This window comes from Oncorhynchus mykiss, chromosome 15, assembly GCF_057628025.1.
Source record: "Oncorhynchus mykiss isolate SJ-2025 chromosome 15, ASM5762802v1, whole genome shotgun sequence".
Classification (NCBI taxonomy): Eukaryota; Metazoa; Chordata; class Actinopteri; order Salmoniformes; family Salmonidae; genus Oncorhynchus; species Oncorhynchus mykiss.
In genome coordinates this window covers 75,122,501-75,145,000 of record NC_143036.1, presented here as the reverse complement: position 1 = coordinate 75,145,000, position 22,500 = coordinate 75,122,501, and the positions used below count along the sequence as shown (strand labels likewise).

The 22,500-nt window shown below is 52.4% G+C and overlaps 1 protein-coding gene across 4 annotated transcripts in view; it reads right to left on the bottom strand.

Moving 5' to 3' along the window:
* Positions 1-22,500, bottom strand: part of LOC110517131 (ELKS/Rab6-interacting/CAST family member 1) — a 538,428-nt gene that overhangs the window by 98,081 nt on the left and 417,847 nt on the right. For all 4 annotated transcript variants that reach the window (XM_090201213.1, XM_090201214.1, XM_090201216.1 and 1 more), the window contains one exon: positions 4,254-4,355. In XM_090201213.1, the coding sequence (XP_090057339.1) occupies positions 4,254-4,355 (102 nt within the window). The remainder of the gene's footprint in view (positions 1-4,253; positions 4,356-22,500) is intronic.

Sequence of the window (22,500 nt, the reverse complement as noted above, 5' to 3'; positions counted from 1 at the left end):
CGTCTGTGAATAATGACAGGGAATTGTCCCCAGATCAGAGAGAGACGAGGCGACACTAAGTGTTTTCTTGGCAACTAGAGATGAGCGAATGGGATGGGGGTTTCTGTGATTAACGGAATGTGTGTGTGTGTGTGTGTCAGGTTGACGGCCACACACAAACTCGTGTGTGTGTGTGTGTGTGTGTGTGAATATTTACCGAACAGACATTCTTTCTCACCGACTATATTTTCCAGGTTGACTTTGTGACAGAAAGCAGTCCCCATACACTGTCTCACACACATTATCTCACACTGTGTCACCCCCCCCCCCCTCCCCTCTCTCTCACTCCCTCATCCCTCCTTCACCAACTCTAACTCTCTCCCTGTTCCATGTCGTATTGTTCCGGGCCATTCCGGTTCTGTAGCCTTTAGAGTGAGGTGTCAAACTGAATAACTCTCTGTTCTGGGGGCCTCTGGGGGGTATGGAAGGGACTCCTTGGTGGACAGGATTGCTCATACATACTGTACTGTATGTTTGGTGTACTGGTGAAGAAGTTAAGACGCCATGTTAAAATGATGTAGAGGGGGAATTTGAGCAATAAACCAGGACTGGCTTATGTAGACTGACTGCTGGGGAGATCTGTCTCTCCTCCTCCTTATGTAGACTGACTGCTGGGGATATCTGTCTCTCCTTCTCCTTATGTAGACTGACTGCTGGGGGAGATCTGTTTCTCCTTCTCCGTATGTAGACTGACTGCTGGGGATATCTGTCTCTCCTTCTCCTTATGTAGACTGACTGCTGGGGGATATCTGTCTCTCCTCCTCCTTATGTAGACTGACTGCTGGGGGAGATCTGTTTCTCCTTCTCCGTATGTAGACTGACTGCTGGGGAGATCTGTCTCTCCTTCTCCTTATGTAGACTGACTGCTGGGGGAGATCTGTCTCTCCTTCTCCTTATGTAGACTGACTGCTGGGGGAGATCTGTCTCTCCTCCTCCTTATGTAGACTGACTGCTGGGGAGATCTGTCTCTCCTCCTCCATATGTAGACTGACTGATGGGGAGATCTGTCTCTCCTTCTCCTTATGTAGACTGACTGCTATGGAGATCTGTCTCTCCTTCTCCTTATGTAGACTGACTGCTGGGGGAGATCTGTCTCTCCTCCTCCTTATGTAGACTGACTGCTGGGGGAGATCTGTCTCTTCTCCTCCTTATGTAGACTGACTGCTGGGGAGATCTGTCTCTCCTTCTCCATATGTAGACTGACTGATGGGGAGATCTGTCTCTCCTTCTCCTTATGTAGACTGACTGCTAGAGAGACCTGTGTCTCCATCCCTCCATATCTCCTTCTCCTTATGTAGACTGACTGCTGGGGAGATCTGTCTCTCCTCCTCCTTATTTAAACTGACTGCTAGAGAGACCTGTGTCTCCTTCTCCTTATGTAGACTGACTGCTAGAGAGATCTGTCTCTCCTCCTCCTTATGTAGACTGACTGCTAGAGAGATCTGTCTCTCCTCCTCCTTATGTAGACTGACTGCTAGAGAGATCTGTCTCTCCTTCTCCTTATGTAGACTGACTGCTAGAGAGATCTGTGTCTCCTTCTCCTTATGTAGACTGACTGCTAGAGAGATCTGTCTCTCCTTCCCTCCATGTCTCTCCGTCTCTCCCTGGCCTGTCTGTTAAGCAGGACAAAACAGTATGGTACAGTAACATTACACTGTGCTGTAAGGCTCATTGGAAGGCTATAGGTCCATCATGAAGGCTTCAGGCTGTACATGATTGAGCATTGGGAAAACAATGGACGGACAAAGCCAATCAAATCCTGTAAAGTTGTACACTAAGCATGGAGAACTGGACTGGGATTGGGGCCTAATGTGGTGTGTGTGTGTGTGTATACATTCTTCTCATGTGTACTGTGTGTGTGTGTGTGTCTGCTATGCTGCCTGTGTGTCAGGGACTTTGTGTGCCTAAATGCGTTTTGGTGCCTAATATGAAATAATAGGAGAGCTTACAGCTGAGGGTGCTGTGCTTTATTGAATGTGAAAGATGTAATTTCCTGTTGTTTATGCTTGGCTGTAATGACTTTGCCTTGTAAACCAGGACAGAGCCTTTAGGGATACATTAAACATTACAGACTGAGAGGGAGGGAGGGAGGGAGTGGGGACAGGGAGGGGGGAGGGAGGGAGGGGGGATGGAGGGAGGGAGGGGGGAGACAGGGAGGGAGGGAGGGAGGGGGGAGACAGGGAGGGAGGGAGGGAGGGGGGAGAGAGGGAGGGAGGGGGTAGGGGGTGGGGAGAGGGAGGGGGAGGGGGGGAGAGGGAGGGAGGGAGGGAGGGAGGGGGAAGGGAGGGGGGAGAGGGAGGGAGGGAGTGGGGAGAGGGAGAGAGTGGGGAGAGGGAGGGGGGGAGAGGGAGGGAGGGAGTGGGGAGAGGGAGGGAGGGAGAGAGGGAGGGGGAGGGAGGGAGGGAGGGAGGGGGGAAAGAGAGAAAAGTGTAAAGGAGGACATAAAACAGAGGACGAGTGGAAGACAAAAGTGGACTCAGTAGATGACTCAGTATGGGGAGATCAGATGACAGGATTAGTAGATGACTCAGTATGGGGAGATCAGATGACAGGATTAGTAGATGACTCAGTATGGGGAGATCAGATGACAGGATTAGTAGATGACTCAGTATGGGGAGATCAGATGGCAGGATTAGTAGATGACTCAGTATGGGGAGATCAGATGACAGGATTAGTAGATGACTCAGTATGGGGAGATCAGATGACAGGATTAGTAGATGACTCAGTATGGGGAGATCAGATGACAGGATTAGTAGATGACTCAGTATGGGGAGATCAGATGACAGGATTAGTAGATGACTCAGTATGGGGAGATCAGATGGCAGGATTAGTAGATGACTCAGTATGGGGAGATCAGATTACAGGACTAGTAGATGACTCAGTATGGGGAGATCAGATGTCAGGACTAGTAGATGACTAAGTATGGGAAGGATGGATCATTTATGTGGGTCAAATGGCACAGTGCACTACATTTGACCAGACTATGGATTTACTGTAACACCCTGGACTATAATGACTTACTGTAACACCCTGGACTATAATGACTTACTGTAACACACTGGACTATAATGACTTACTGTAACACCCTGGACTATAATGACTTACTGTAACACAGTGGACTATAATGACTTACTGTAACACACTGGACTATAATGACTTACTGTAACACACTGGACTATAATGACTTACTGTAACACCCTGGACTATAATGACTTACTGTAACACCCTGGACTATAATGACTTACTGTAACACACTGGACTATAATGACTTACTGTAACACACTGGACTATAATGACTTACTGTAACACCCTGGACTATAATGACTTACTGTAACACCCTGGACTATACTGACTTACTGTAACACCCTGGACTATAATGACTTACTGTAACACACTGGACTATAATGACTTACTGTAACACCCTGGACTATACTGACTTACTGTAACACCCTGGACTATAATGACTTACTGTAACACACTGGACTATAATGACTTACTGTAACACCCTGGACTATAATGACTTACTGTAACACCCTGGACTATAATGACTTACTGTAACACCCTGGACTATAATGACTTACTGTAACACACTGGACTATAATGACTTACTGTAACACCCTGGACTATACTGACTTACTGTAACACCCTGGACTATAATGACTTACTGTAACACACTGGACTATAATGACTTACTGTAACACACTGGACTATAATGACTTACTGTAACACCCTGGACTATACTGACTTACTGTAACACCCTGGACTATAATGACTTACTGTAACACACTGGACTATAATGACTTACTGTAACACCCTGGACTATAATGACTTACTGTAACACCCTGGACTATAATGACTTACTGTACAGTATAAAGTCACATTCTACTCTAATAGTCTCACAGGTTTGTAGTTTCACTTGGAACAGCGTCCAGAAACCAGACTTTATAAACCAACCCTCTGTTGACCAGCTGGAGGGATTGTGAGAAAGGGTGAATTCTGAATGCAGGATTTGAACTGGCATCGCTACAGCAGGATTTGAACTGGCATCGCTACAGCAGGATTTGAACTGGCATCGCTACAGCAGGATTTGAACTGGCATCGCTACAGCAGTCTTCCTCAACAGCAAACACATATTCCAGGGACCAATAGGCCCTTTCTCCTTAGAAGACTGCATATATTAACATTTCATTTACATACATTGCATGTGTTCTTACCTGGTCTGGGGAGGGTTTGTGATTGGTCTGCTCAGAACGTGAGGAGGCCTTCAGATGCTCAGCCTCGTAGTTGTCAGCCATCAGCTTCATACGGTTCTGGGTCTGGTAGAGAGACAACAGGGTAGCCTAGTGGTTAGAGAGTTGGATTAGTAACCGGAAGGTTGCAAGTTCAAATCCCCGAGCTGACAAGGTCGTTCTGCACCTGAACAGGCAGTTAACCCACTGTTCCTAGGCCGTCATTGAAAATAAGAATTTGTTCTTAACTGACTTGCCTAGTTAAATAAAGATAAAAAAAAATGTCTCTTAAAAAGAATAGTAATAACATTCTAATCAACATACAGTAGATTCATACGGTTCTGGGTCTGGTAGAGAGACAACAGAGTAGCAATAACATTCTAATCAACATACAGTAGATTCTAATGTTTACAGCTAATGTTTACAGCTTCATATGGAGTCTGGTAGAGAGACATAGAAGAAAAGTTTAATATGATTATACATGTATTATCAACAGTAATATCAACATCAGATTCATATGGTTCTGTGTCTGCATGGGAGGAACACATGTTAAGAGAAAGGGTCACTGTATTGGACACAGTCTGCATCTAATACTCACCCTTCATCAATACCCTTCATCAATACCCCCTTCATCAATACCCTCTTCATCAAAACCCCATTCATCAATACCCCCTTCATCAATACCCCCTTCATCAAAACCCCATTCATCAATATCCTTCATCAAAACCCCCTTCATCAATACCCTTCATCAATAGCCTTCATCAATACCCCCTTCATCAATACCCTTCATCAATACCCCCTTCATCAAAACCCCATTCATCAATACCCTTCATCAATACCCCCTTCATCAATAGCCTTCATCAATACCCCATTCATCAATACCCCCTTCATCAATAGCCTTCATCAATACCCCCTTCATCAATACCCTTCATCAATACCCCCTTCATCAATAGCCTTCATCAATACCCCCTTCATCAAAACCCCCTTCATCAATATCCTTCATCAAAACCCCCTTCATCAATACCCTTCATCAATACCCCCTTCATCAATACCCTTCATCAATACCCCCTTCATCAATAGCCTTCATCAAAACCCCCTTCATCAATACCCTCTTCCTCAATAACCTCTACAGCTGGAACTGATCTGAGAGCAGAGGAGAGGAGAGAGAAAATACCCTCAAAGAGATCTTTAAAGGAGAGGAGAAGAGGAGGGTGTGAAAAACTAATAACAGAGAGAAGGAGGAAGCGATGGAGGGGGAGGTAAGGAGAGACGGAGAGAGACAGAGAGAGACAGAGAGCCAGAGAGTGAGAGAGAGACAGAGAGAGACAGAGAGAGACAGAGAGAGATAGAGAGAGAGACAGACAGACAGAGAGATATAAACCCACATATGGACTAACAAGTGTCACTGAGGAGTAAGGAAAGGAAAATATCCTCATGTGGATTGACACACACACACACACACACACACACACACACACACACACACACACACACACACACACACACACACACACACACACACACACACACACACACACAGTAACCCCAAACACACAGTAACCCTAAACACACACACACACACAGTAACCCTAAACACACACACACACACACAGTAACCCTAAACACACACACACACACACAGTAACCCTAAACACACACACACACACAGTAACCCTAAACACACACACACACACACAGTAACCCTAAACACACACAGTAACCCTAACACACACACACACACAGTAACCCTAAACACACACACACACACACAGTAACCCTAACACACACACACACACAGTAACCCTAAACACACACACACACACAGTAACCCTAAACACACACACACACACAGTAACCCTAAACACACACACACACACAGTAACCCTAAACACACACACACACACACACAGTAACCCTAAACACACACACACACACGCAGTAACCCTAAACACACACACACACACAGTAACCCTAACACACACACACACACAGTAACCCTAAACACACACACACACACAGTAACCCTAAACACACACACACACGCAGTAACCCCCCCAACATGCTGTTTTTATTGAGTGGTTGTGTTTATATTGAGTGGTTGTGTTTATATATTGTGAAGTCCGGTCCCAGGGTAATCAGCAGTGATGCAGTCAGATCACTCTGTCTCATCCAGTGAGGTGGTAGATGACCACATGAGAACAGAGAACATGGATATGGGGGGAATCATCATATCTACATGACCAATCAGGCTGCCAGTCTCCTCAGCAGGACATGGTAGATGCACACAGAACATAAGACGTATCAAATGATTTAAATCAGAGAGGGAAGTGGAGTGGAACCGTGGCACGCCCAAACCCTCGCCCTTCCCTTCCGGCACCACGTCCCCCTCTCTGTCTCCGTCTCTGACCCAATGCAAAATGTGATGGTCCATCTCCTTCTGTTTGGTTTTCTCACTCTGCCCAACCCCTCCCTCCCTCCATTCCCTTCCCTCCATATCTCCATTCACTTCCCTCCCTCCCTCCATTCCCCACCCTCCATCTCTCCATTCCCTCCCTCCATCTCTCCATTCCCCTCCATCTCTCCATTCCCTCCCTCTATCTCTCCATCCCCCTCCCTCTCTCTCTCCATCCCTCCCTCCATCTCTCCATTCCCCTCCCTCCTATCTCTCCATCCCTCCTCCCTCCATCTCTCCTCTCATTCCCTCCCTCCCTCCATCTCTCCATCCCCCTCCCTCCATCTCTCCATTCCCCTCCCTCTCTCTCTCCATCCCTCCCTCTCTCTCTCCATCCCCTCCCTCCATCTCTCCATTCCCCTCCCTCCATCTCTCCATCCCCCTCCCTCCATCTCTCCATCCCCTCCCTCCATCTCTCCATCCCCTCCCTCCATCCTCCCATCTCCCTCCCTCCATCCCTCCATCCCTCCCTCCATCTCTCCATCCCCCTCCCTCCCTCCATCTCTCCATTCCCCTCCCTCTCTCTCTCCATCCCCCTCCCTCCACTCCCTCCATCCCCCTCCCTCCATCTCTCCATCCCTCCCTCCCTCCTCTCTCTCTCTCCATTCCCCTCAATCCATCTCTCCATCCCCTCCCTCCATCTCTCCATCCCTCCCTCCCTCTCTCCATTCCTCCTTCCCTCCCTCCCATCCCTCCCTCCATTCCCTCTTCCTCCATCTCTCACTTCCTCCTCCCTCCATCTCTCTCTCACTTCCCTCCCACCTCCTCATTCCCTCCCTCCATCTCTCATCCCTCCCTCCATCTCTCCATCCCCCTCCCTCCATCTCTCAATCTCCCTCCCTCCATCTCTCCATCCCCCTCCCTCCATCTCTCCATCCCCTCCCTCCATCCCCCTCCCATCTCTCCATCCCCCTCCCTTCATCTCTATCTCCCTCCCTCCATCTCTCCATCCCCTCCCTCCATCCCTCCCTCCATCCCCCTCCCTCCATCTCTCCATCCCCCTCCCTCCATCTCTCCATTCACCTCCCTCCATCTCTCCATTCACCTCCCTCCATCTCTCCATTCCCCTCCCTCCATCTCTCCATCCCCCTCCCTCCATCCCTCCTCCCACCTCCATCCCCTCCCTCCATCTCTCAATCTCCCTCCCTCCATCTCTCCATCCCTCCCTCCATCTCTCCATCCCCCTCCCTCCATCCCCCTCCCTCCATCCCTCCATTCCCCTCCCTCCATCCCCCTCCCTCCATCCCTCCATCCCCTCCCTCCATCTCTCCATTCCTCCTCCCTCCATCCCTCCATTTACCTCCCTCCATCTCTCACTCCCTCCCTCCATCCCCCTCCCTCAATCTCTCCATTCCCTCCCTCTCTCATCTCTCCATTCCCCTCCCTCATCCCTCCATCTCTCTCTCCACCTCCTACTCCCTCTCCTCCATCTCTCTATCCCCCCATCTCTCCATCCCCCTCCCTCCATCTCTCCCTCATTCCCTCCCTCCCTCCATCCCCCTCCCTCCATCTCTCACTCCCCTCCCTCCATCCCTCCATTCCCTCCCTCCATCTCTCCACTCCCTCTCCATCCCCCTCCCTCCCTCCATCTCTCCATTCCCTCCCACCTCCTCATCCCCCTCCCTCCATCTCTCCATTCCCTCCCTCCATCTCTCCATTCCCCTCCCACCTCCATCCCTCCTCCCTCCATCTCTCCATCCCTCCCTCCATCTCTCCATCCCCCTCCCTCCCTCCATCCCTCCATTCCCTCCCTCCATCTCTCCATTCCATCCCTCCATCACTCCATTCCCTCCCTCCATCTCTCCATCCCCCTCCCTCCCTCCCTCCATCTCTCCATTCCCCTCCCTCCATCCCCTCCCTCCATCTCTCCATCCCCCTCCCTCCATCTCTCCATCCCCCTCCATCTCTCTCCATCCCCCTCCCCCTATCTCTCCATTCCCTCCCTCCATCTCTCCATTCCCCTCCCTCCATCCCTCCATCCCCTCCCTCCATCTCTCCATCCCCCTCCCTCCATCTCTCCACTTCCTCTCTCCCTCCCTCTCTCCATTCCCCTCCCTCCACTCCCTCCATTCCCCTCCCTCCATCTCTCCATCCCACTCCCTCCATCTCTCCATCCCCCTCCCTCCATCTCTCCATTCCCCTCCCTCCATCTCTCCATTCCCCTCCCTCCATCTCTACATCCCCCTCCCTCCATCTCTCCATCCCCCTCCCTCCATCTCTCCATCCCCCTCCCTCCATCCCCCTCCCTCCATCTCTCCATCCCTCCCTTCATCTCTTCATCTCCCTCCCTCCATCTCTCCATCCCCTCCCTCCATCCCTCCCTCCATCCCCCTCCCTCCATCTCTCCATCCCCCTCCCTCCATCTCTCCATTCACCTCCCTCCATCTCTCCATTCACCTCCCTCCATCTCTCCATTCCCCTCCCTCCATCTCTCCATCCCCCTCCCTCCATCCCCTCCCTCCATCTCTCCATCCCCCTCCCTCCATCTCTCAATCTCCCTCCCTCCATCTCTCCATCTCTCTCTCCCATCTCTCCATCCCCCTCCCTCCATCTCTTCATCTCCCTCCCACCTCCATCCCCCTCCCTCCATCTCTCCATCCCCTCCCTCCATCCCCCTCCCTCCATCTCTCCATCCCTCCCTCCATCTCTCCACTTCCCTCCCTCCATTCCTCCATTCACCTCCCTCCATCTCTCCATCCCCTCCCTCCATCCCCCTCCCTCAATCTCTCCATTCCCCTCCCTCCTTCATCTCTCCATTCCCCTCCCTCTATCTCTCCATCCCTCCCTCCATCTCTCCACCTCCCTCCATCTCTCATCCCCCCATCTCTCCATCCCCCTCCCTCCATCTCTCCATCTCCCTCCCTCCATCCCCCTCCCTCCATCTCTCCATTCCCCTCCCTCCATCCCTCCATTCCCCTCCCTCCTCATCTCTCCATCCCCCTCCCTCCATCCCCCTCCCTCCCTCCATCTCTCCATTCCCCTCCCTCCATCTCTCCATCCCCTCTCCCTCCATCTCTCCCACTTCCTCTCCCTCCATCTCTCCATTCCCCTCCCTCCATCCCTCCATCCCCCTCCCTCCCTCCATCTCTCCATTCCCTCCACCTCCCATCCCCTCCCTCCCTCCATCCTCCACTTCCTCTCTCTCTCATCTCTCCATTCCATCTCTCATCACTCATTCCCTCCCTCCATCTCTCATTCCCTCCCTCCCTCCATCCCTCCATTCCCCTCCCTCCATCCCCTCCCTCCCTCCATCTCTCCATCCCCTCCCTCCATCTCTCACTCCCCTCCCTCCATCTCTCATCCCCCTCCCCCATCTCTCCATTCCCTCCCTCCATCTCTCACTTCCCTCCCTCCATCTCTCCATCCCCTCCCTCCATCTCTCCATCCCCTCCCTCCATCTCTCATTCCCCTCCCTCCCTCTCTCCATGCCCCTCCCTCCATCCCTCCATTCCCTCCCTCCATCTCTCATCTCATCTCCCACCTCCTCTCATCCCCCTCCCTCCATCTCTCCACTTCCTCTCCCTCCATCTCTCCATTCCTCCCTCCATCTCTACATCCCCCTCCCACCTCCATCCCCTCCCTCCATCTTTCCATCCCCTCCCTCCATCTCTCCATTCCCCTCCCTCCATCTCTCCATCCCCTCCCTCATTCCCCTCCCTCCATCTCTCAATCTCCTCCTCCATCTCTCATTCCTCCTTCCTCCATCTCTCATTCCTCCTTCCATCCCTCCCTCCATCTCTCCATCCCCTCCTCCATCTCTTTCATCCTCCCTCCCTCCATCTCTCCATCCCCCTTCCCTCCATCTCTCCATCCCCTCCCTCCATCCCCCCTCCCCCCATCTCTCCATCCCCCTCTCTCCCTCCATCTCTCCATTCCCCTCCCTCCACCTCCTCCATCCCCCTCCCTCCATCCCTCCATCCCCCTCCCTCCATCTCTCCATTCCCCTCCCTCCATCTCTCCATCCCCCTTCCCTCCATCTCTCCATTCCCCTCCCTCCATCCCTCCATTCCCCTCCCTCCATCTCTCCATCCCCCTCCCTCCATCCCCTCTCTCTCCCTCCACCTCCATTCCCCTCCCTCCATCTCTCATCTCCCTCCCTCCATCTCTCCATTCCCTCTCCCTCCATTTCACCTCCCTTCCACCTCCATCCCCCTCCCTCCATCTCTCAACGTTATAATTCCATAATTAAATATAATTTCAAAATAAGCAAATGAATGGGCCCGGCCCCATTGCTGGATTCTACCAGAAAGTTACAAAGTGGATGTAGATCATGTGATTAAATATTACCCACAAGACACCAGTCTCAATGTCAACAGTGAAAGAGGCGACTCGGGATGCTGGCCTTCTAGGTAGAGTTCCTCTGTTCAGTGTCTGTGTTCCTTTGCCCATCTTAATATTTTATTTTTATTGGCCAGTCTGAGATATGGCTTTTTCTTTGCAACTCTGCCTAGAAGGCCAGAATCCCAGAGTCTCCTCTTCACTGTTGACGTTGAGACTGGTGTTTTGCGGGTACTATTTAATGAAGCTGCCAGTTGAGGACTTGTGAGGCGTCTGTTTCTCAAACTAGACACTCTAATGTCCTCTTGCTCAGTTGTGCACCGGGGCCTCCCACTCCTCTTTCTATTCTGGTTAGGGCCAGTTTGCTCTGTTCTGTGAAGGGAGTAGTACACAGCATTGTACGAGATCTTCAGTTTCTTGGCAATTTCTCGTATGGAATAGCCTTCATTTCTCAAAACAAGAATAGACTGACGAGTTTGAGAAGAAAGTTCTTTGTTTCTGGCCATTTTGAGCCTGTAATCAAACTCACAAATGCTGATGCTCCACATACTCAACTAGTCTAAGAAGGCCAGTTTTATTGCTTCTTTAATCAGAACAACAGTTGTCAGCTGTGCTAACATAATTGCAAAATGTTTTTGTGATGTTCAATTAGCCTTTTAAAATGATAAACTTGGATTAGCTAACACAACATGCCATTGGAACACAGGAGTGATGGTTGCTGATAATGGGACTCTGTTCACCTATGTAGATATTCCATTAAAAATCTGCCGTTTCCAGCTACAATAGTCATTTACAACATGAACAATGTCTACACTGTATTTCTGATCAATGTGATGTTATTTTAATTCGTGTTAATTTAGTGTATGTGTGTGAGTGTGAGTGTGAGTGTGAGTGTGTGTGTGTGTGTGTGTGTGTCTGTGTGTGTGTGTGTGTGTGTGTGTGTGTGTGTGTGTGTGTGAATGAGTGCTCAGCCAGGGGAGCGTACCATACGGGAGGGTGGGGGGGGCAAGTCCATAGTTCCTGTAGAGGCCAATTAGCTGAGAGGAAGTTTTGACGTCTGCCACGCGCCTTCACACACACACACGCACACACACACACACACACACACACACACACACACACTCTGCCATGCGCCTTTTGTTCACTAGACACTGGCCCTTTGGTTCTCCTCGATGGTGCGCGCGTGTGTGTGTGTGTGTGTGTGTGTGTGTGTGTGCGTGCCTGATACTCAACTAGAGTAGGGTTGCAGCTGGTTGCTCGGCACACACACACACACACACACACTGGGTACGGTGGGGTGGCAGGCTAAGCTAGGAGAGGACTAATGAGGGGAAGAAGTTCCCCTGGGGATACTGGAGACTGGGGAAGAGACACACACACTCACGCACTCAAGACATACTACCTACACTAACAGCACAGAAATATTGCCTGAGTGTGTTGCCATTGTTTGAATGCGTTGCCATTGCCGAGTACTCAAGCAATAAGTTCCCCCTCACAGACAAATGTGCACGCTCTCTCAATGACTCTCTCTCCAGCTCCTACCACCACTGAGCATGGTTCTGTACAGAGAGAGAGAGAGAGAGAGAGAGAGAGAGAGAGAGAGAGAGAGATAGACAGAGAGAGAGAGCGAGAGAGAGAGACAGAGAGAGAGAGAGACAGAGAGAGACAGAGAGAGAGAGAGAGAGATAGACAGAGAGAGAGAGAGAGAGAGAGATAGACAGAGAGAGAGAGCGAGAGAGAGAGACAGAGAGAGAGAGCGAGAGAGAGAGACAGAGAGAGAGAGAGACAGAGAGACAGAGAGAGAGAGAGAGAGAGACAGAGACAGAGAGAGAGAGAGAGAGAGAGAGAGAGAGAGAGAGAGAGAGAGAGAGAGAGAGAGAGAGAGAGAGAGACAGAGAGACAGAGAGAGAGAGAGAGAGAGAGAGAGAGAGAGAGAGAACAACTGGCTTAACAAGCCACTTAGGGAAAGGTCAATAAAAACCCTTAGCCAAAATACTCCCCTCTCCCTCCCTCCATCCTTCCCTCTCAGGCACCATATTCCCACTCCTGGCTCTCTAAAATAGACAAGCTACAGAACAGTAGCCACAGAGTGTGAGGTGAGCAGATGCCTCTCAAATAAACTCATGCTATAGAGAGACACCATTTTGTCTCAAAATTAGTCCCACTCCACTTAAGGAAACTGCCGCCCGCAGATGCTATAGAGATGCTATAGAGATGCTATATGGAGCCGCCATTATGGTTCAAACTCATTCAGTCTCCGGCTTTGCTCCGTCACTCCCTACAATTATATCTACCTTCCCTTCCCCTGTCCCTGGACAGAGCACTAGGCTGGGTTATCCTACCTTCCCTTCCCTGTCCCTGACAGAGCACTAGGCTGGGCTCTCTGAACAATTCGTTTGACATGCTCCGGTGGTTACGGTTGAGGATTTGGGAAAGTTCCCTGGAAGTCAGGCTTAAGCTGTTAGACTTGAGACCCAAATCCCAGCCCCGGAGCAGTCATACACAGAGAGAGAGAGGGAAGGGGGAGAACAGGGGAGGGATAGAGGCACCGATCCACAGCCCCGGAGCAGTCATACACAGAGAGAGAGAGGGAAGGGGGGAGAACAGGGAGGGATAGAAGCACCGATCCACAGCCCCGGAGCAGTCATACACAGAGAGAGAGAGGGGAAGGGGGGAGAACAGGGAGGGATAGAAGCACCGATACACAGCCCTGGAGCAGTCATACACAGAGAGAGGGAGGGAGGGAGGGAGAACAGGGGAGGGATAGAAGCACTGATCCACAGCCACGGAGCAGTCATACACAGAGGGAGGGAGGGAGGGAGGGAGGGAGGGAGGGAGGGAGGGAGGGAGGGAGGGAGGGAGGGAGGGAGGGAGGGAAGAGGAGGAGAACCAACACTGGGGGAGGGAGGGAGAGAGAAAGGGAGAAAGGAGGGAGAGAAAGAGTGTGAGGGAAGGAGGAAGGGAGGAAAAGGGAGAGGAAGAGAGAGGGAGGGATGTAGAATATCCTTTACAGGTGCAGAGTGCCCCCAGGCCCTGTAATTGTGTGGCTAAAAGGCAAGCTGTTTTTTTGGACGGTTTATTTTTAGTGTGTGTGTTTTTAGAAGGAGGAAATGAAGGACATGTGCATGACGGGGGAGGCTGTCTTCAACCTGTGTGTACTGGAGACGCAAACACACACACTCACACTGGCTGACAAGCCCACAGAGTTCCACTGACTGATTAGCCCACAGAGTTCCACTGACTGATTATACGGAGAGAGTATACGGAGAGAGGGGTGTATACGGAGAGAGAGGGGTGTATAGGGAGAGAGAGGGGTGTATAGGGAGAGAGTAGGTGTATGGGGAGAGAGAGGGGTGTATAGGGAGAGAGAGGGGTGTATAGGGAGAGAGAGGGGTGTATAGGGAGAGAGAGGGGTGTATAGGGAGAGAGAGGGTGTATGGGGAGAGAGAGGGGTGTATACGGAGAGAGAGGGGTGTATAGGGAGAGAGAGGGGTGTATAGGGAGAGAGAGGGTGTATGGGGAGAGAGAGGGGTGTATAGGGAGAGAGAGGGGTGTATAGGGAGAGAGAGGGGTGTGTATAGGGAGAGAGAGGGGTGTATAGGGAGAGAGAGGGGTGTATACGGAGAGAGAGGGGTGTATAGGGAGAGAGAGGGGTGTATGGGGAGAGAGAGGGGTGTATAGGGAGAGAGAGGGGTGTATACGGAGAGAGAGGGGTGTATAGGGAGAGAGAGGGGTGTATGGGGAGAGAGAGGGGTGTATAGGGAGAGAGAGGGGTGTATACGGAGAGAGAGGGGTGTATAGGGAGAGAGAGGGGTGTATGGGGAGAGAGAGGGGTGTATAGGGAGAGAGAGGGGTGTATGGGGAGAGAGAGGGGTGTATAGGGAGAGAGAGGGGTGGATAGGGAGAGAGAGGCGTATACGGAGAGAGAGGGGTGTATAGGGAGAGAGAGGGGTGTATAGGGAGAGAGAGGGGTGTATAGGGAGAGAGAGGGGTGTATGGGGAGAGAGAGGGGTGTATAGGGAGAGAGAGGGGTGTATACGGAGAGAGAGGGTGTATAGGGAGAGAGAGGGGTGTATGGGGAGAGAGAGGGGTGTATAGGGAGAGAGAGGGTGTATGGGGAGAGAGAGGGGTGTATGGGGAGAGAGAGGGGTGTATAGGGAGAGAGAGGGGTGTATGGGGAGAGAGAGGGGTGTATGGGGAGAGAGAGGGGTGTATACGGAGAGAGAGGGGTGTATATGGAGAGAGAGGGGTGTATGGGGAGAGAGAGGGGTGTATAGGGGGAGAGAGAGGGGTGTATACGGAGAGAGAGGGGTGTATAGGGAGAGAGAGGGGTGTATGGGGAGAGAGAGGGGTGTATAGGGAGAGAGAGGGGTGTATGGGGAGAGAGAGGGGTGTATACGGAGAGAGAGGGGTGTATAGGGAGAGAGAGGGGTGTATGGGGAGAGAGAGGGGTGTATAGGGAGAGAGAGGGGTGATGTTGAGGGTTAATACAACTACCAGGTATAAAGGATAGAGGGGATTCCTCAAGATCTCTACGTCCCAAACTCTATCTTATTGATTTAATTATAGAAATAGGTCAATATCACCGATGTAAAGTTCCCTTCCAACGGACTCAATGTTGGTGTACTTTTACTTTCTTCTGTCTCTCTCTCCCACCCCCCCTCTCTCTGTCTCTATCTGTCCCCCTCTCTCTCTGTGTCTCTCTCTCTCTATCTGTCCCCCCCTCTCTCTCCCACCCCTCTCCCTCCCTCCCTCCCTCCCTCGGCTCATCCAAGGAGGGTTGAAGGAATGTGATGAAATCTGATGAAAGCTTCAACTGAACTCTTTCTAAACTGTCAACTCCATATTGTTTTGAAAATGTCAGTGCCATTCATACACATGCACACTCTGAGGCACAAAGACACACACGCGCACACACTCTTGTACCCCAGGTCCAGGGCCATTTCAAACCCCATGTCCTTGGGAAACAGTCACGTCTGAAACACAAGCCCTGGCAGGGGGTTAGGGCTCAACCAATAAGGGAAGAGGAAGCTGGTAGAAATGAGCTACAAACATCCATTTGAGACCTTTTGAACCCCTCCTAACAGAGAGAGGGGGCCTAACTCTGCTGGTGGTGACCTGATCCCTACTAGTTAGGGCTGCAGGGCTGACCCCTCCTGACTGGTGTCAGCTCAGGTAACAGCACCTCTTTGTTCTACGGTCAACAACAGGCTGGATGTCAAACTCATTCGGCCCCGGCCGTCTTCAGAGGTCCAGAAGGCAGCAATAAATAAATCAACTGTATTTTCTTTCTGTTTTTAAGCATATTTCTTGTTGGGTTCCAGGCTAAAATGGATACATGTAGGTTCATTATCATGTCTGGTTTTCAGTGTGAAGAGACTGTATACATGTAGGTTATTATCATGTCTGGTTTTCAGTGTGGAGAGACTGTATACATGTAAAAGCTGCAGCCCCACTATGTCTGCTTTGAGGGAGAAGAGCGGAAACAGGTAGCTTTAATGTTTACATGTCTGGCTTTCAGTGTGAAAGAACTGTAGTACAGGGACCTATTAACTACCGGCTTTGAAGGGAAGAGTGGAGAACAGGCTCACCAGACGGTTTGCAAGGCAAGTGAGAACAGAAGCTTACACCACTATGGCTTCAGGTAAGTGGCAAACAAGAGCCAGCACAATGGTTCAAGGCAAGTGCAGAGAGCCATATGGCTTCAAGGCAAAGTGCAGACAGAGCCATCACAATGGCTTCAAGGCAAGTGAGAGACAGCCATTATCTGGCTTCAGAAAATGCAGACAGCCATATGGCTTCAAGGCAAAATGCAGCAGCCAGCACAATGGCTTCAAAGCAAATGAGATAGCCATGTCACCAAGAGCTCCAACGCACTGCTACCGCAAGGCAATTGCCTGGCGTAAAAGGAGAGAAACTACCTGGAGCGGGAATCCTTTTGAGAAGGCTAGGATTGAGTGGGAGACCGTCATAGCGGGGTGTGTTTGGGTCATAGCGGGGTGTGTTTGGTGGGTTAGTTGGTGGTGGCGGGCGGGTGAACGGGTGGGCGGGCGGGTTATAGCGGGTGGTTTGTGTTAGAGTCGGGTGGTGGTTTGCTGGTTATAGCGGGGTGGTCGGCGGGCGAACGGGCGGTGGCCGGTTGGCGATAGCGGGCGTGGTCGTCTTGGCGATAGCGGCTGGCCGGTTGGCGAGGTGTCGGCGGTGGCCGGCGGGCGAGTCGGCTGGGCCTTGGCGGTGCTGCTGGTGGAGCGGCGGCCTCGGCTCGAGTCGGCTTGCTCGGCCCTTGTCGAGCTTCGCCTGGCTTCTTTGCCGAGTCGGCGGTGCCTTCGGCTGGCCCTTGGCGAGGCTCGGCCGGCCAGCTTTTGGCGGCTTCGTCATAGCGGTGCTCGGCCGGCTTCGGCTTCATAGCCGGGGTGGGAGGGAGAGTGGGGAAGGTGGGGCCATAGTGGGTGGGAATGGGTGTCCGTGTGGGCTATAGCCTGGGTGGGAGGGTGGGTAGTGTATGTGTGGGTTATAGCCTGGGTGGTGTCTGTGTGGGCTATAGCCTGGGTGGGAGGTGGGTGGTTTCTGTGCTGGTGTAGGGTGGGTATTGTCTGTGTGGGTTATAGCCTGGTTGGTAGGGTGGGTTATAGCCTGGGTGGTGTCTGTGTGGGCTATAGCCTGGGTGGTGTCTGTGTGGGTTATAGCCTGGGTGGTGTCTGTGTGGGTTACATCCTGGGTGGTGTCTGTGTGGGTTATAGCCTGGGTGGTGTATGTGTGGGTAATAGACTGGGTGGTGTCTGTGTGGGTTACAGCCTGGGTGGTGTCTGTGTGGGTTACAGCCTGGGTGGTGTCTGTGTGGGTTATAGCCTGGGTGGTGTCTGTGTGGGTTACAGCCTGGGTGGTGTATGTGTGGGTTACAGCCTGGGTGGTGTCTGTGTGCGTTACAGCTGGGTGGTGTCTGTGTGGGTTTATAGCCTGGGTGGTGTCTGTGTAGTTTATGGCCTGGGTGGTGTCTGTGGGTCACAGCTGGGTGGTGTCTGTGTGGGTTATAGCCTGGGTGGTGTCTGTGTGGGTTACAGCCTGGGTGGTGTCTGTGTGGGTTATAGCCTGGGTGGTGTCTGTGTGGGTTATAGCCTGTGTGGTGTCTGTGTGGGTTATAGCCTGGGTGGTGTCTGAGTGGGTTATAGTATGGGTGGTATCTGTGTGGGTTATAGCCTGGGTGGTGTCTGTGTGGGTTATAGCCTGGGTGGTGTCTGTGTGGGTTATAGCCTGGGTGGTAGGGTGGGTGGTGTCTGTGTGGGCTATAGCCTCGGTGGTGTCTGTGTGGGTTATAGCCTGGGTGGTAGGGTGGGTGGTGTCTGTGTGGGTTACAGCCTGGGTGGTGTCTGTATGGGTTATAGCATGGGTGGTAGGGTGGGTGGTGTCTGTGTGGGCTATAGCCTGGGTGGTGTCTGTGTGGGTTACAGCCTGGGTAGTGTATGTGTGGGTTATAGCCTGTGTGGTGTCTGTGTGGGTTATAGCATGGGTGGTGTCTGTGTAGTTTATGGCCTGGGTGGTGTCTGTGTGGGTTACAGCCTGGGTGGTGTCTGTGTGGGTTATAGCCTGGGTGTTGGGGAGTCAGTGGGTGTCTGGTGGGTTATAGCCGGGTGTCTGTGGTCATAGCGGGTGGTGTCGGTGCCATAGTGGGTGTTGGAGTGGTCAGCAGCAATGGTGGTATTGGTGGTAGCCATAGCCTGGGTGGTAGGGTGGGTGGTGTCTGTGTGGGCTATAGCCTCGGTGGTGTCTGTGTGGGTTATAGCCTGGGTGGTAGGGTGGGTGGTGTCTGTGTGGGTTACAGCCTGGGTGGTGTCTGTATGGGTGTTATAGCATGGGTGGTAGGGTGGGTGGTGTCTGTGTGGGCTATAGCCTGGGTTGTGTCTGTGTGGGTTACAGCCTGGGTAGTGTATGTGTGGGTTATAGCCTGTGTGGTGTCTGTGTGGGTTATAGCATGGGTGGTGTCTGTGTGGGTTACAGCCTGGGTGGTGTCTGTGTGGGTTACAGCCTGGGTGGTGTCTGTGTGGGTTACAGCCTGGGTGGTGTCTGTGTGGGTTACAGCCTGGGTGGTGTCTGTGTGGGTTATAGCCTGGGTGGTGTCTGTGTGGGTTACAGCCTGGGTGGTGTCTGTGTGGGTTACAGCCTGGGTGGTGTCTGTGTGGGTTATAGCCTGGGTGGTGTCTGTGTGGGTTACAGCCTGGGTGGGGTAATGTGTGGGCTTAGTGGGGTGTCGGTGGGCTTAGTGGGTGGTGTCGGTGGGCTTAGTGGGGTGTTGGGGTTTATGGCGGGGTGTCTGTGGCTACAGCCTGGGTGGTGTCTGTGTGGGTTATAGCCTGGGTGGTGTCTGTGGGTCAGCTGGGTGTGGTGTTGGGTGGGTCATAGCCCAGGGTGTCGGGCTGGTCATAGCGGGGTGTCGGCTGGCTCACAGCCTGGGTGTCGGAGTGGGTCAGCAGCAATGGGTGGTATCGGCTGGTCATAGCCTGGTGGTGTCTGTGGCCACAGCTGGTGGTGTCTGTGGGTCATAGCTGGGTGGAGGGTGGGGTGGGGTTGGGGTGGGGGCATAGCCTTGTGGGGTTGGTGGGTCATAGCTGGGTGTGTCTGTGGTCATAGCTGGGTGGGGAGGCGGGCGGTGTCTGTGGGCACAGCCTTGTGTGTTGGTGGAGTCAGAGCCTGGGTGGAGGGGTGGGGTGGGGTGTCTGTGGCCAGTGGGTGGTGTCTGTATGGGTTATAGCATGGGTGGTAGGGTGGGTGGTGTCTGTGTGGGCTATAGCCTGGGTGGTGTCTGTGTGGGTTACAGCCTGGGTAGTGTATGTGTGGGTTATAGCCTGTGTGGTGTCTGTGTGGGTTATAGCATGGGTGGTGTCTGTGTGGGTTACAGCCTGGGTGGTGTCTGTGTGGGTCACAGCCTGGGTGGTGTCTGTGTGGGTTACAGCCTGGGTGGTGTCTGTGTGGGTTACAGCCTGGGTGGTGTCTGTGTGGGTTATAGCCTGGGTGGTCTGTGTGGGTTACAGCCTGGGTGGTGTCTGTGTGGGTTACAGCCTGGGTGGTGTCTGTGTGGGTTATAGCCTGGGTGGTGTCTGTGTGGGTTACAGCCTGGGTGGTGTATGTGTGGGTTACAGCCTGGGTGGTGTCTGTGTGGGTTACAGCCTGGGTGGTGTCTGTGTGGGTTATAGCCTGGGTGGTGTTGGTGGTTTATGGCCTGGGTGGTGTCTGTGTGGGTTACAGCCTGGGTGGTGTCTGTGTGGGTTATAGCCTGGGTGGTGTCTGTGTGGGTTACAGCCTGGGTGGTGTCTGTGTGGGTTATAGCCTGGGTGGTGTCTGTGTGGGTTATAGCCTGGGTGGTGTCTGTGTGGGTTATAGCCTGGGTGGTGTCTGAGTGGGTTATAGTATGGGTGGTATCTGTGTGGGTTATAGCCTGGGTGGTGTCTGTGTGGGTTATAGCCTGGGTGGTGTCTGTGTGGGTTATAGCCTGGTGGTAGGGGGCCTGGGTGGTTTCTGTGTGGGCTATAGCCTCGGTGGTGTCTGTGTGGGTTATAGCCTGGGTGGTAGAGTGGGTGGTGTCTGTGTGGGTTACAGCCTGGTGGGTGCTTGGTGGTCATGGGGGGAGGTGGGGGTGGGGTCCGGGGTGGAAGGATAACCTGGGTGGTGTCTGTGTAGTCAGTGGGGTAGGGAGTGGTCATAGTGGTGTGTTGTGTGGGGTTATAGCATGGTGTGTGTCTGTGTGGGTTACAGCCTGGGTGGTGTCTGTGTGGGCTATAGCTGGGTGTCGGGTGGGTTAGCATGGGTGTTGGTGGCTATAGCTTGGGTGGGGAGGGGTGGGTAGGTCTGTGTGGTGTTATAGCCTGGGTGGTGTCTGTGTGGGTTATAGCCTGTGTGTTGGTGGGTCACAGCCTGGGTGCAGGTGTGTGTTGGTGGTTAGTAGCCGGTGGGAGCTGGGTAGGTGTTTGGGGTCATAGCCTTGGTGGGGAGGGTGGTGTGTTGGCTGGTTATAGCTGGGAGGAGTGGTAAGTGTTGTGTGGTGCTATAGCCTGGGTGGGAGGGTGGGTAGTGTATGTGTGGGTTATAGCCTGGGTGGTGTCTGTGTGGGCTATAGCCTGGGTGGGAGGTGGGTGGTTTCTGTGTGGGAGGGTGGGTATTGTCTGTGTGGGTTATAGCCTGGGTGGGGGTGGGTGGTGTCTGTGTGGGCTATTGCCTGGGTGGGAGGTGGGTGGTTTCTGTGTGGGAGGGTGGTAGTGTCTATGTGGGTTATAGCCTGGGTGGGAGGGTGGGTAGTGTATGTGTGGGAGTGTGGGTAGTGTCTATGTGGGTTATAGCATGGGTGGAGGGTGGGTAGTGTCTGTGTGGGTTATAGCCTGGGTGGGTGGGTGGGTGGGTAGTGTCTGTTTGGGTTATAGCCTGGGTGATGTATGTGTGGGTTATAGCCTGGGTGGGAGGGTGGGTGGTGTCTGTGTGGGTTACAGCCTGGTTGGGAGGGTGGGTAGTGTCTGTGTGGGTTATAGCCTAGGTGGTGTCTGTGTGGGTTATAGCCTGGGTGGGAGGGTGGGTGGTGTCTGTGTGGGTTATAGCCTGGGTGGGAGGGGGGTAGTGACTATATGGGTTATAGTCTGGGTGGTGTCTGTGTGGGTTATAGCCTGGGTGGGAGGGTGGGTGGTGTCTGTGTGGGTTACAGCCTGGGTGGTGTCTGTGTGGGTTGTGTCTGTGTGGGAGGGTGGTGTCTAGAACAAAGTGGAAAGCTGTAAGGGGGGATGATAAGAGTTTATGAAATCTCTCCTCTCTCTGAAGAGCTGCTACAAACACACACACACACACACACACAGTATTGGCAAATCAACATAGGTCATTCTTACCAACACACAGGCAATCAGACACACGTGTGTTCGTCATAACAGAGACGGAGAGACGTTTCAGGTTGAATTATCACATTCACTAGAATGTCTTTCCTGCAGCTCTTTACCAACAACGTAGTGATCAGGATCAGAAGGATTATGGTAGTTATATATAGGGACAGTTCCAGGGTCAGTAGTTATATACAGGGACAGTTCCAGGGTCAGTAGTTATATACAGGGACAGTTCCAGGGTCAGTAGTTATATACAGGGACAGTTCCAGGGTCAGTAGTTATATACAGGCTCAGTTCCAGGGTCAGTAGTTATATACAGGGTCAGTAGTTATATACAGGGACAGTTCCAAGGTCAGTAGTTATATACAGGGTCAGTAGTTATATATAGGGACAGTTCCAGGGTCAGTAGTTATATACAGGGACAGTTCCAGGGTCAGTAGTTATATATAGGGACAGTTCCATATTGGAGTGATGGAGGTAGATATGTATAGGGGGGAGGAGACAGGGATACTGGAGTGATGGAGGTAGATATGTATAGGCGGGAGGAGACAGGGATACTGGAGTGGTGGAGGTAGATATGTATAGGGGGGAGGAGACAGGGATACTGGAGTGATGGAGGTAGATATGTATAGGGGGGAGGAGACAGGGA